Source organism: Eleginops maclovinus, chromosome 5 (assembly GCF_036324505.1).
Source record: "Eleginops maclovinus isolate JMC-PN-2008 ecotype Puerto Natales chromosome 5, JC_Emac_rtc_rv5, whole genome shotgun sequence".
Lineage (NCBI taxonomy): Eukaryota > Metazoa > Chordata > Actinopteri > Perciformes > Eleginopidae > Eleginops > Eleginops maclovinus.
The window spans coordinates 15,328,603-15,341,491 of NC_086353.1; the positions used below are offsets into that span (position 1 = coordinate 15,328,603).

Sequence of the window (12,889 nt, forward strand, 5' to 3'; positions counted from 1 at the left end):
GGTAGTCGGCGGGGGGGGGGGTGGTTTTCTGTGCAGTTGTGTTGCTCTGTGCTTCGAAGCGTGCAAAGAAGCCATTGAGGTTGTTGAGGTGTGACTGTCACAGTTCTGCGGTGGTAGTTTGTAGTCCGTTATGGTCCTAATACCCTGCCACAGGCTCCGTGAGACCCTGCTGTCTTTGAAATGTCCTGTGATTTTCCTGGTGTACAGACGTTTCCTTTTCAATAGAAGTCCAAGTTTTATTCCCACTTATCTTTTCAGGAGGCCCATATTTTCCTGTTGATCACAATCTCGGCTCAATTTTTAAGAACACACATATCTAGAATGCCATGGTGTATCATGGATCAATGCCCTTACCCCACATCAAAAAGCTTTTAAATAGGTTGTGAATGTTTTTACTGCTTCATTCACAGGATTTACTGCATGAATTATCTCCAGCGAGTTAAATCTTGCATCAAATGATGAAATACATTGAAACCAATGGCTTTCTGGATGGACGGAAAGTCGATGGAATGTTTACGGTGGACCACAGCCATGAAAACCAGTCACAGCTGTTCATTGAGCAATTGGCTGATCAATAAAAAACACATCTGCAAAAGGAAACTATTGATAGTTTAAGGTAGGTTGTTGCTACTTTTATGTGTTGTAAATCATTGATCACTGATTTGGGTTTTGGACTGTTAGGACAAAGCACTTGTCAACGTTTTCTGTTCTACAGACATTTCTATGACTATTCATCAGATATCAGCAGGTTGACCACATGAACACATAAAATGATGACACCAGTCAACATTTCTTCGAATGAATACAAACAGAAAATAAAATTGCTTGAAAACGTAGAATTTATTCTTAAGGAAAATGACACTTGAGAAATATCAAATGAGTTAATAAACATTTGCAGTACGTTGGTCACATACTGCGGAAATACAGCATTACAAAGTACTTCATCAACACTATAAAAGTTTAAATAAATGAAGACTATAATTGACTATCCTAAAACGTGGCTATTTGATTATGATCCTGTTGCAGAACCAGATCGGGTCTTTTAAAGTCATTTTGGCAATTGCATAAATCTGAATGGTAAAAAAGAAGAAATGGTTTTGCAATCCTTCCGATCTTCTCATCGACTTCAGACATTAGTTGGCATCTGCAAAGAAAGATAAACAATTTAAACCAAATGTAAATTTCATACATTTTCGCCACATATTAAATGTTCTTTTTGTATTCATACTTGTTTCTGTTTATCTGCAGTACCACTGTTTTAAAACATTATTGCATTTAGAGTAATATATAGATTGCTAAGTACCTTGTTTGTCTGCGTGGGCTGGTCCTGCTGGAGAGTCTGAAGGGGATCCTGGGATGGAAGAGCATTGAATCCAGCATCGAAAGTAGGAAGCTGAGAAAAGAAATGTAAAACCTCAGGAGTAAAGACATGCTCAGTTGTACCAAATCTATGCTGTATTTTTTTTTAACCCTCACATTTGGGATTTGTTGGGGAATATTTTGAGGAGGAAAGTCAAATGGCAGCCCCTGGGAGAGAAAAACAACACAAAGTGGTGGGTCATATATCATAAATATAGAGAATATAAAAATAAACTTTAAAGTTATAAATGAATATCAGTCCTCACATTTGGCATCTGAGGGATGTTTGTCATGGGAGGAATGTTTGTCATTATCTGAAATAAAAGCAAATACCTTTGTTTAGTTTAGTTTCATTTTACATTCTAAATCATATCGTAAAGTTAAAATGTTTACCCTTTGCTGGGAGAAGTCGTATGGGTAGTACTGCAAATGTATAAATATCAATAAGTATTGCGCCAACAAGTACTTTACTGTATTTATCGTGTTTTCACAAGTATAACTTAAGTGTTTTAAGTGTCAAAAGTAACTTTCATTTTTAAAGGGGGAAATAAAACAAAACGTACTACTTCCACACTCTGTCTGCCTGGTGGCTGAGGAATGGATATTTTCATGAAACCATGGGATGTAAAGGGCTGCAAAAAGAGAAAAAGAAAATTGTAGAGCATTGAGGTAAATGTTTAACCCAATTGTATGAGAGGATGCTTCTGTAAAGTGTGCTCACCATAGCCGGGTTTGAGCCAGCACCACCAGCAAAACTATGAGGATAAATCTTAGGAAAAAAACACAAGTGCAACATAAGAATTTGTTTATGAGTACAGATTGTCAAAAATAAATCTCTCAATAGAGAGCCTGCATATAAGATAAATACTCACCAATTCCACGCTGTAGGCGCCAGGTGCCACAGGTTGTGGCAGAGAAGGAGCTACGAAGGGATTTCTCACCTAAATGTGAAATTTCGGTAGAAAAGTCTCAGTTTACAGTGAACTCGTTGTAGCAGTATTTCAGCTGTGTCTCATATCTGAGCCGTTATTCAGTAATATATTCACATTTTTGGAAACAAACAACTTTTGAAAGAGAAAATAAACACCCAACAATATTTACCTGTGAGGGTGGTACCTGTTGCCTGGACCCCGCATAATGAGGCAGGTAATGAAAGATGGACTGAAAAGGAAGATAAAAACAGAAATAGTTAGATTAAAAAAACATGATAAAACCTGCCTTTTAACAACCTTTATTTATTAACACTTACAGGGGCAGCTGAGGCGCTGGCCAGAAAGAGGAACAGGATGAACAATTTCATTTTGCAGAGTGTTGAAGTCCTACAGATACAAATCATCACATTATTACAAATCGATTTTGCACTGAATGGTCGGTGGTCATTAAAAAAGTATGCAGCAACTCACCTTCTGCGATAAAAGATTGTAGGAGATGATGACTGTCGATGTAGGAGAGGATGCCAGTTGATCGTATCTTCTGCAGAGTTACTTGGTCTTTTATAGGGCTCCAGCTCACCTGAGAGCCAATCAGAGTCTAGTAATGTGAGCCAATGAGTAGGTGCAGTGCAGGTGTCTAGTCCTCAGCTTTACTAAATGACCGGTGGTCAAATCCACTTTCTGTGTAATAGCTGACTCTGCTTGATTACACTGTCTAGAGAAGTGCACACCTTCATTCTGCCTGCTCATCATTCTGCCATCACCACAGTTTTACTGGATCTGTATAGCTGCAGCCTTGTGGCATATCTGATACTGCAACAGTATGTATGTAGCTTATCTGAATCTAACATTAAAGGTAATATTATGTATGTTAATTGTGTTTCAAAACAAGAACAGGGCAAAACAGTCCTACAGACAAGACTATTCAAGCAACTGCAGGTTAAACAATGAATGTTTGCTGAAATAAATTTTCTTCTGTGAATATTTATAATAAAGAATCAGAGGATGAAACCCTCTTTATTGTCACATTGATGCACACAGCAGAGCACACACCGTGAAATTGGTCCTCTGCTTAACCCATCCTAGTACTAGGAGCAGTGGGCAGCTACCGTGCAGCGCCCAGGGAAGGGAGGATTGAAGATGTCCGGTGCCTTGCTCAAGGGCACCACAGCAGGGCCAGGAGGTGGGTTACCTCTCCAAGTAGCATTCCACTTTCCATATTTCAAGTCTGTTTGAGGACTTGAACTGGCGACCCTACGATTCCCAGTCCAAGCCCCTACTGACTGAGCCACTGCTGGACAACAATATGATAAACAGGTTCCCTATGTATTAGCTGTTTTCATTCGTCAGTGCCCTTGTTTTTAGTTGTCATTACAAGTTGTGGACAATAAGTCAAAAAGTATATTAGAGTAACACTACCTAAATGAACATATTAATAATCGTATTACAACTAAATGTGATTCAAAATGTACTGATCTCTTGCTGTTATATTCATTTTTTGAGGATTGTGCAAATAAGCATGTTTTTATTGGTGAAATGTTATGTAAAAAGTAGTATAAAGCAAAGAACTCAAGGATTGGATGAGTTGTATTTTATTTGATAGAGGTAAAATAAACATGCAGGAACATAAAAAACAGTTGTATTTATTTAGCAAAATGTCATATCACATTTCATAGTCCTTTTTCTGCTTTGAATTCATGAAAAACATTGCACCATCTGCAGGGAGACCTTATTTTTATCTAAAAATGAAGAACACTATTCTCTTCTCAAAAACATTTCACGTTTCATATTTTGAAAACAACAGTGTCTGGTCCTCTTCACTGTGGTGGTATTGTTTCATTGGTCACCTAAAGTGGAAAGGACACAACAACAGTGTAACTGTTCTTGTGTATGAAATAAATGTTCACTTAAGATACTCAGAAAGAAAAATATATATCTGTACTATTTTGTTTCAAACTTTAAAACCTAGAAGTCTGGATTATGATAAGATAAGATGTACCTTTATTAATCCCCGTGGGGAAATGTGCATGCTTAAGCAGCAACAAAGAGGATAAACAGTACAGATTCACACAGGGATATGAAACACAAATTTAAAATTAAAATTTAAAATTCTAATATTCTAAATAAAAAAACGAAATAGATGTATATATATACAGATAAGTAACGAGAATTGCCTTCCGTACATTTTTATTTTGTGTATGTGTACACATCCTGCTCCTACCTACTCCCCTCCTGCTGACTGTGCTGGTTTAGTCATCGTCGTCGTCATCATCATCGCTGCTGGCTTTGGCAGCCTGAAATGATAGAGGCTTGTGAAGAGCAAGTCAGGAGTGAGGGCATTTTGCTGATGATTTGATATTTCTTCACACCTCAGCCAAAATAGTTGTAAGTCTGTCACACAATTCTCATTTACTAAAATGAACCTGTTGCCCTCATTACCACTGCCATTCAATTCAGTTTCCTGCAAGCACTTATTGAACATTACAATCTATCAGACCAAAAATCCCCAAATAATTATAATTATTATAATTAAAATATTACTTACTGGGACACGAGCAGCAACGATGGGTTGAACAGGGGCAGCTACAGGAGCTGCAGGAGCAACAGGGGCAGCAGCAGCCACAGGGGCCGCAGGTACAACGGGCGCAGCAGGAGCAACAGGAGCAGGTTTTGGTGGGTCAAAACCGAAGGGGTAGTACTGGAAGAGATCAGAAAGAGAAGATATCATCAGTTCAATAAAATGTTACAATACTTCATGGATGGAATGCAAATCTGCAGGCACTTACCACATCTTTAGTGCCTTTAGCGTTCGGCCAGGAGATCTCTTGCTTTATGAAGCCACGGCCCTTTCAATGACAACACATACAGGTACACAATAATGTTGTTGGACTATGACCAATTTTTTTTCATTCAGAAAATAGTTTAGGCTTAAATTGCATCTTAATTGTTTTTGGTTTAAGCATCTATTATACATAGAGAAAAATCAGGATATGCTGTGTCACTCACAAGTCCTGCAAGAGGCTTTCCTTTGGCATCAACCGGGAGCAGCTGGAAGTAAAACGGCCCAAATTATCATCATAGAATAAGTGTTAATTTGATAATGATGATTAAAAATGTTCTAAACAATATCAGCACGTACAACTTCCAGTGTCCCAAATGGAGCTCCAGCAGGAATAAGATGATCTGCCTGAGAAGGAAATAATATAATTTCTGACCTTGAAATGACTTTCGATGTGAAAAATAGCAGCAAACTACAAGTTAAAGAGACACCAACAGGCTCTGCTATAGAGGCACTACCATCAGTGGTGAACATATAATAGCAGACCTGTGTTATTCAGTTTGAAAATGTGACTTTTTCTGTGGTTTGTGTCACAGCGGTGTCTCAGTGTACCTGAGCCGGAGCGTGAACGATGTCAAACTCCATGTACATCTGCTGCTGTAAAGAAGAGAAGATAACAGTGCAGTATCAAGGGAATGCAGGTCAGTGTAAACTCAATAATTCAGACGAATATGAATTGCTTAATGTTGTATTTTCACTTGCAATAGTGTGACATTGTCTATGGCATAAGAAGTTGCACAGAAAAAGTGAAAGTTTTAAATTCTCTAATAAAACAATTTAAAAATCAGCTGATTATGTTTATTATCTGCTTAATAATGTGTTGAATATAGAGCTCCAAAACAGCTACTTAGACTAGACAGAACTAAAATATATACAAAAGAGATAAATAAGAGGGAGAAATATACTTTAGGAACAGAAGGCGTTTTCCTTACAGGGGCGCAGACTGCCATCCCAAGGATGCAGGCAGCAAGCAAGAACAATTTCATTTTGTAATCCAGCTGCCAAAGAGATGTTTTGAGTTATAAGATTTGACAATATTCATTTGAAAGAGCATTTCAACAAATTGTCAAATTAATTGTACATGCTGTCTGTTGTATACATTACCTTTCCTTTCTAGCAATACACGGGTACTGAAGGTTTGTTGAGGAGGGGTGTGATCTCTGCAGGGAGATTTACTCCTATTTATTAGCTGTGGACGCACAAACCCATGACAGGTTTTGGCAATAAGCCAAGGAATTTTATATTCAGCTGACAAAATTGGCAGTTATATCTGTGTGAGAAATATCATGACACATTTTTGGCATGAAACGCACATCCATCACATTTGATCCCTCATTGATGTTATCAGGTGAACCCTTCCAACATCCTTTACACAGCCCAAAGGGAGTTAAGGCTATATAGATGGTAAAGTGAAGCTTTTGAACAATATGCTGTGGCTGTAGTACCTATGTACTTCATATAGTAAGTGGTTATTCTGAAACAGCGCATCTTATGTACACTTCATAGCTGATTGCGATTTGAAGATGCATTTTATATTACAGTTGGACCATTTTGTTATTATACAACATGTTGGTGGCCTATTAAGACTTCCCAATGTTGACTCAAACTCGCTCACCTTTTGTTAAATGCAGACTGATAAACATTTGTGGTTTCAGTTATTTGCCTGTGAGTAGAAGCTGTCACATTAGACAACCTTACATCATGGTGTTACTGGGCAAAAGAAAAAACCCTGTGCTGTATACTTAAAGAAGGAGAAGTTACGACACTACAGAATTTGAAAACGACTCATACTTTATTAAATACAATTAAAAAGGAAAAGACCAACAAGGACAGTGTGTTTTTTCTTTACAGGTGCCTTGCTGGAAGGCATTTTTTATCGTACAAACAAGATTGGGGTGTAGCTGAGAAAATCAGTTGGAGCAAAGAAAGCCAAATTGCATGTGCATGTGGTGTTGCTATATATGAAAATACAGAGAATGTATGACACATCAACCATTACCATATATCGTGTGTGCAGTGCTTGCAATTGAGAAAAAGTAAAGTGTTAAAATGAATGTTGTTTGATTAAATCATCCAAACACGTAGAGCCAGGTTGAAACAGTTTAGATTTAAATTTTATTGTTATAATAATGGTGGCTGCGGTGTCAGACAAGGTTTCCCTGAGTGGGTTGGAGTTTGGCTTGAACGGGTGTTTGGACAGTGGCTGTTTCCTGCGCTGTTCTCTCCAAACCCACAGGTATCACGTTAGTGTTTGGCTGAGGCCCAGACCTGGCCAGCCCCTGTGTCTGTGGGACTCCAGCTGAGGTCCCAGCTGAGGTCCCAACTGTTGGCACGATGCCTTGCTTCTGTGGGGTTGCGATCCCAGCGGCCTGGCTAACAGGCTGAATGGCTCCAGCAGGTGAGTTTGTGAGCACATTGGTCAGGTACATGGCCAGCTGGCCCATTTTAGCTGCCATCTGAAATACGGAAGAAAAGAGATATACTGTAAGGGGCCAGGGAGATGGAACAAGTTGATCATCAATGGGATCACTGGGTTCACTGAGCAGATTGTTTGAACAAGCTCACAGACAAATAAACATCTTGGATGTGTTACCTGGAGTTCCTCTGAGCTCAAACTGCCAAGGGTAGAACTCTAGTAAAGAATGACAGAAATGTCAAATAAACATATTTATAAATAAGAAATAGTGATTATGATTTTATCTTTACATTTTGCGTTGTACATTTACCTTGGGTTGCTGGAGCATGTATACAATTTGGGGATTCTGTAGAAGAAAATCAGAAAGTCTGAGCATATTGCAGCATTGATTGTCCCTTAAGTGTTGTTATAGTAATGTAGAATATGTTCCCTTTTTAATGATATAATCAATACTGTTAGACTCAAATGTATAAAAGGTAGAAACACCTGTTGTTGCTGCAGCACTGATTGAGCTGCATCGGAAGGAGTAGCTCCAGAAAGTCTTTCTGCAGGTATGACAGGACTGTTCGGAGGCTGATTTGCTGGATTTTGTGGAAGGGGTGATTCAACAATCATTGGGAATCCATATGGGGAGAACTTGGGAAAAATGACATGTATATGTCAATACTTGTCAACTGTTTCTGTACAGAGACAGGACAACACTTCATTGTCTCCAAATCCAAACACTAGACAATGAGATACAAAGTATTATAATGACAATATCACTTGAGCACAAACAATCTAAACATCCAACTTTCCATCATGGAGTCTTATATAAAGTGACAGATTGCTGAAAAGTACAGATGTCTATATTTCCACACCACTGTCTGTTATTACAGTTCCAGGTTTCCCATACAGGATTTGTTGACAGCTGAAAACATGTGCTGTCGAAAATGTTAAAGACCCCCCAGGTGATATCTTTCAAGCTGGGTTGTGGTTGGAAAATATTATTGCATCTGCAGTCTACAGTTCTTTGTAGTTCAGTACAGAGCAGTACGTGCTGTTCTTTTTGCAATGCATACACAGATTGTTTCATAAGATCAGATAACAAATGTATAATATCTCACCAGTTGGTTCCTATAGGCAGATGAGAGAAGAGGAAAGTAACTATAAGGAGGGAAAACCTGTAAAAAACACTCACTTAGTTGCATTCTGATTCACTGGACAGTACGAATGTTTTTTTTTTTGTTGCTGTTACATACATCAAATACATTATTTTGTTTGCTGTACATTTTCATCCAAATATTTTTTCTCATTATGTCCTACCATTGGTTGCTGTGGGTGTGTCGGCTGGTTAGCAGGCTGAGATCCGTAGAGGTTCGGCTGCAGAGGGATTATCATTGGACTGCTCCCTAGTGGAGGCCAGGTGTAGTGTTGTGTTGGAAGCAGGAACTGGGGGACAACCTGGGGACCTGGCTGCCAGGTGACCCCCTGCTGCTGGAGGACCCCTGACTGCTGGATGACCCCCTGCTGCTGGGTGAATCCCACCTGCTGAGTTACCCCGTGCTGCTGGGTGACCCCTGCCTGTTGGGTGACCCCTGCCTGTTGGGTGACCCCTGACTGCTGGATGACCCCCTGCTGCTGGGTAACCCCCTCCTGTTGTTGCAGTGGTGCAGGTGTCTGAGCGTCAAGTAGCTGGTTGGAGGGTTCAGCAACTCCTTGAGCTTGAGTTGGGTTTCCTTGTAAAAGCTGAGGAGGAAGGACACTCGGACGAACCTGAAAATAAAGTAAAATAAAAAATCCTCAGAATTACAACTTTCACAGTAAATCTCACATAATGAGAGTCAAATGTTCAAAATCAGAAACAATAAATAAATGTAGGAGCCAATAAATGAACCTACTTACTGGTACTGCAGACACCATGTTGGTAAAACATGATAAAAGGATTAAGATAATCATTTCCAAATATAAATAGTTCCCACAAGATCAAGGAAAGTTGTGAGGGATGTCCACTTAGACCATGGAGTAAATTCCATGAGAGGGGGCATTAACTTATGCTCTGCTCACAGAGAGAAACAACCAATCACAAGACAGAGAAAACAGACAAATTCAACTTAATCTTCTGGTGTGGATGAAGCAATGGGGTGATGCCAAAGAAAATCCATTGAATGCCAGTTTTACTTCAATTACGATGCTGTAATGTCTACAAAAATGAATAAACAAACAATTAAGAACCCAGGGCTTGCGGTTTTCCTTTACTCAGAGCATCTGTGGGTGCAAGTGATGTGTCAGTGTCTCAGTGATGTAATTATGGTCAAACTGAAAAAAATTGAGATGAAGGAGAAAAAAGGAAATAACGACTTTGTAGAAAAAGCATAACTTTTTAGATGTCGAACTCAAAAATCTAATTCATAATATAAAACATTATTTGTTTCCAGACCACAAGTTGAGACAAGCAATCAAAAGGGAAGCCAGAAGCTATAAAGGTGAAGCTCCACCACCGAAAGTCTTCTCTACTTACTGTGCAGGAATTCTAAACGTTTCATTTACACCTGCGTGTGAATGGGACAAAATGTTGTCAGACCAACTGAAGATTGGGCAAAGCTATGCAGTTGTCATTAAGGGGTGTGTATGAAAATGTACTGTATGCGTTTTTGACTAGGCAGTGTCAGGCATTGCAAGTCTAACAAATTGCACAAGGGGGCAGAGTAAAGCTGGAGGGTTTTTTTTGCAATTCTAGTATCTAAATTTCATCCAGGAATAGCTAAGCATAATGTAACAGCTAGGGATTTCATGGTGGACAAGGTACCTTGTAATGTACATAGTATAACTAAAGTTTATACTGTGTTTCCACCCTAGCATGCACAGTGAAGCAAGGTGACACCCTGGACAAGTAACCAGTATTTTACATGGTCAACAGTAATAAGCAGATGCACACTCACTGTTGTTCAGAGCTTTTAGTATAAAACCCATTCAATATTATGTATTTGCCAATTGGCAGTAATCAGACAACCATCATCTGATTGTACATTATGGACTAAAAACAGGAGGATAAGGAAAAAAGGAAAAAAGCCAACTCAGTATTTAAAATGAAATTGTATTTTTCAAAACCCCCACCAAATACAAATAATAAAGTGTGCAAAAACACTATTCAGTGCATATTTTGTATCATATTGATAAACACCAACCTAGCCTTGTTGTTTGGCTGGTTTATATAATTTGATAAAGCAAATTAAATTGACTAGTAACAACAAAAACTAGTAAAAACACGGCAACATTCATAATGAGTAGCTCTGCAAAACCCACCGTTTTTTGCGCAAACCATGAAAAGAAATAAATGAATGTTATTTTATGTCGATAAGAAACAGATGTACATTTGTGAGAATGATAACGCAGTAGCAGAGTAAAGTCCCTGTGATTAAATGCAGTCTAGTGCGATGAATGAGTCGAGTCATGATAAAAGTAGGTTACATTGTGACAGACTTCCCTGATGAAGTCAGGTATTAAAGGCTCAACACTCATCCCTTTCTTAAGCTGTGCTGATCCAGGGATGGTGAGAATGTTTCACACCAATGTGACATAAGCATCCTCCCTAACGTATCTCCATGGCCTTTCGAGGACCAACAACCAACAAAACAAATAATAAAACACCAACATAGTGCCTGTTTCTCTTGTCACACGTCTCAAACCACAATAAATCGATAAAGTTTTCCTATGGAGTGGGAAATAAGAAAGATGCTAATTGAAATGATATGAACATTGACAAAGAATAAAGGAGTCAAAAGAAAAATACACATAAACAGGTTGCTGAACCAATACTGAAACTTCCCAACAAATAAAGATGTTCATAAACACAATCCGTTATTCCTGCTCAGATCAGTAAAGTTCAACCGTTCAACTGTCTCCTCGCGGGGTCTCGGTGGTAACAACAGCTGTGGTCCTGGGGGTCTGGGGGGATGTGGTTGTGGTTGGGTTGGGTGCTGGAGTTGGGGGTGGGGGTGGTGGAGGAGCTGGTGGAAGCGGCCACAGACCAGGAAATGGCCAGAATGGAAAGGAAGGCCAGGGACGATTGTAATTCTGCAACAGGATCAAACAAACACAGTAAAATATTGTTTTAAATAAAAAGAAATGTTGGTAAAGTTTCACTATAGTAAAAGAAAGCTGTGATTAAATGGATTCTTACCTCATCACTGTCAGAATCACTGCTGTAGTGATGAGAATTTGAGCTTCTGTCGTCTGAATCACTGCTATGATGATGACACTCCTGCAAAGGACATTCAATTATTAACTGCTTTGTTTTTCTGTTAGCCAAAGAAATGAACTCATCAGTAGAGAAGAATTGTTTCGTACTTACAGCTACAGGGAAATTGATGAACAAAAAAACCATCAGAAGAAAAAACATCATGTTGCACTTCATGCTGTGATTTTAATCCCTTGATAGTTAGAGCTGCCTTTGTGCCAGAGTGCGAGTGTGAGCAAATGAATAATGAATAAAATATGAATCTTGTGTTTGCTGCCTCTACGCTTGTCCCTGAGGAAACTCCATTAGCTTTTAAACAGTCTCGGTGTGTCCACAACGCTCTCACACTTTTAAGGTGTGTTACTTCATGTCAGATGTGGTCGCTCTCATGGCAGCCTCCGGAAACAAAACCAAAATAGGTGTGAACACAATTTCATTATCAGACTAGACTTTGTTTGTGTACCATTAAAGGTTCACATCCTGTTTATAATCCTCACAGACTTAGAGTATTTTCTGATACATGTTGCGCTCAATTAACCACAAAGCCCAATTTGTACAGGGGAACTCAAACACACAAACACACACACATACACATACACAAGAGGAAAAGGACACCATTCAAATTACTATTTAAATGCATATGAACACTTTAAACAATTTAGAAAAGAGTATCAAATATTTGCTGTCAAAGTCAGAGAAGATTGATGTTTCGTTTGGGCATTCTGCTCTTTCGAAACAGTAATACCTGTTGCCTTGAGCTCTATTTCGACCTGCAAAACAATACTTGCTCAATCCTATTACCAAATACTGTAATCATCTTGTTTACTCATGGTGGACCTCTTTTATTTCCTCAAGAGCGGTCATTACATTTTACGACCTGTTGCAAGTGTACAACAGAGATTGTGTCTCTAACTATAAACAGATTTAAAAAAAGCTTTATTTGGGCAAAAGTGTAACAGCCAACACTGATATTTAGTCTCATGCTTCACTGACCATTGGTTCCATAATCAGGATCAATCTTGTTTTGTTTGCAAAAATAATGAACATATGGTTTATATTCTCTTGGTCTGTTCTGATTTGGCAACCAGGGACATGTCTTGTCTTAGGGATGTCCAGGCTACAAA

The 12,889-nt window shown here is 38.9% G+C and overlaps 3 protein-coding genes and 1 long non-coding RNA gene across 6 annotated transcripts; all 4 read right to left on the reverse strand.

Moving 5' to 3' along the window:
- Nucleotides 1–827: 827 nt before the first annotated feature.
- On the reverse strand, nt 828–3,044 carry scpp5 (secretory calcium-binding phosphoprotein 5). The gene is made up of 12 exons (XM_063883402.1): nt 3,023–3,044; nt 2,763–2,871; nt 2,609–2,678; nt 2,461–2,520; nt 2,232–2,300; nt 2,081–2,128; nt 1,923–1,991; nt 1,753–1,782; nt 1,626–1,673; nt 1,477–1,527; nt 1,304–1,393; nt 828–1,144 (listed from the first exon to the last, which is right to left on the reverse strand). Exons 1-12 carry the CDS (start codon nt 3,042–3,044, stop codon nt 1,127–1,129), a joined length of 684 nt encoding a protein of 227 aa, XP_063739472.1. The 3' UTR covers nt 828–1,126.
- An 874-nt stretch (nt 3,045–3,918) lies between these two features.
- Nucleotides 3,919–6,274, reverse strand: scpp7 (secretory calcium-binding phosphoprotein 7). Of its 3 annotated transcripts, none has more exons than XM_063884718.1 (9): nt 6,235–6,274; nt 6,063–6,128; nt 5,683–5,727; nt 5,431–5,478; nt 5,298–5,339; nt 5,078–5,137; nt 4,837–4,989; nt 4,513–4,585; nt 3,919–4,138 (listed from the first exon to the last, which is right to left on the reverse strand). In XM_063884718.1, exons 2-8 carry the CDS (start codon nt 6,114–6,116, stop codon nt 4,541–4,543), a joined length of 447 nt encoding a protein of 148 aa, XP_063740788.1. In that variant the 5' UTR covers nt 6,117–6,128; nt 6,235–6,274; the 3' UTR covers nt 3,919–4,138; nt 4,513–4,540. The 3 variants fall into 3 exon arrangements, with proteins under 3 accessions (XP_063740788.1, XP_063740787.1, XP_063740786.1); XM_063884717.1 differs by having other exon boundaries at nt 4,517–4,585; nt 6,036–6,128; XM_063884716.1 differs by having other exon boundaries at nt 6,036–6,128.
- A 662-nt stretch (nt 6,275–6,936) lies between these two features.
- On the reverse strand, nt 6,937–9,544 carry LOC134865096 (uncharacterized). The gene is made up of 7 exons (XM_063884505.1): nt 9,431–9,544; nt 8,852–9,301; nt 8,653–8,709; nt 8,033–8,182; nt 7,857–7,892; nt 7,724–7,762; nt 6,937–7,586 (listed from the first exon to the last, which is right to left on the reverse strand). Exons 1-7 carry the CDS (start codon nt 9,482–9,484, stop codon nt 7,275–7,277), a joined length of 1,098 nt encoding a protein of 365 aa, XP_063740575.1. The 5' UTR covers nt 9,485–9,544; the 3' UTR covers nt 6,937–7,274.
- Nucleotides 9,545–10,640: 1,096 nt separating this feature from the next.
- LOC134865018 (uncharacterized) lies at nt 10,641–12,072 on the reverse strand. The gene is made up of 3 exons (XR_010165887.1): nt 11,880–12,072; nt 11,709–11,789; nt 10,641–11,602 (listed from the first exon to the last, which is right to left on the reverse strand). It is a non-coding gene; the product is annotated as an uncharacterized LOC134865018 (long non-coding RNA).
- Between the last annotated feature and the right edge of the window lie 817 nt (nt 12,073–12,889).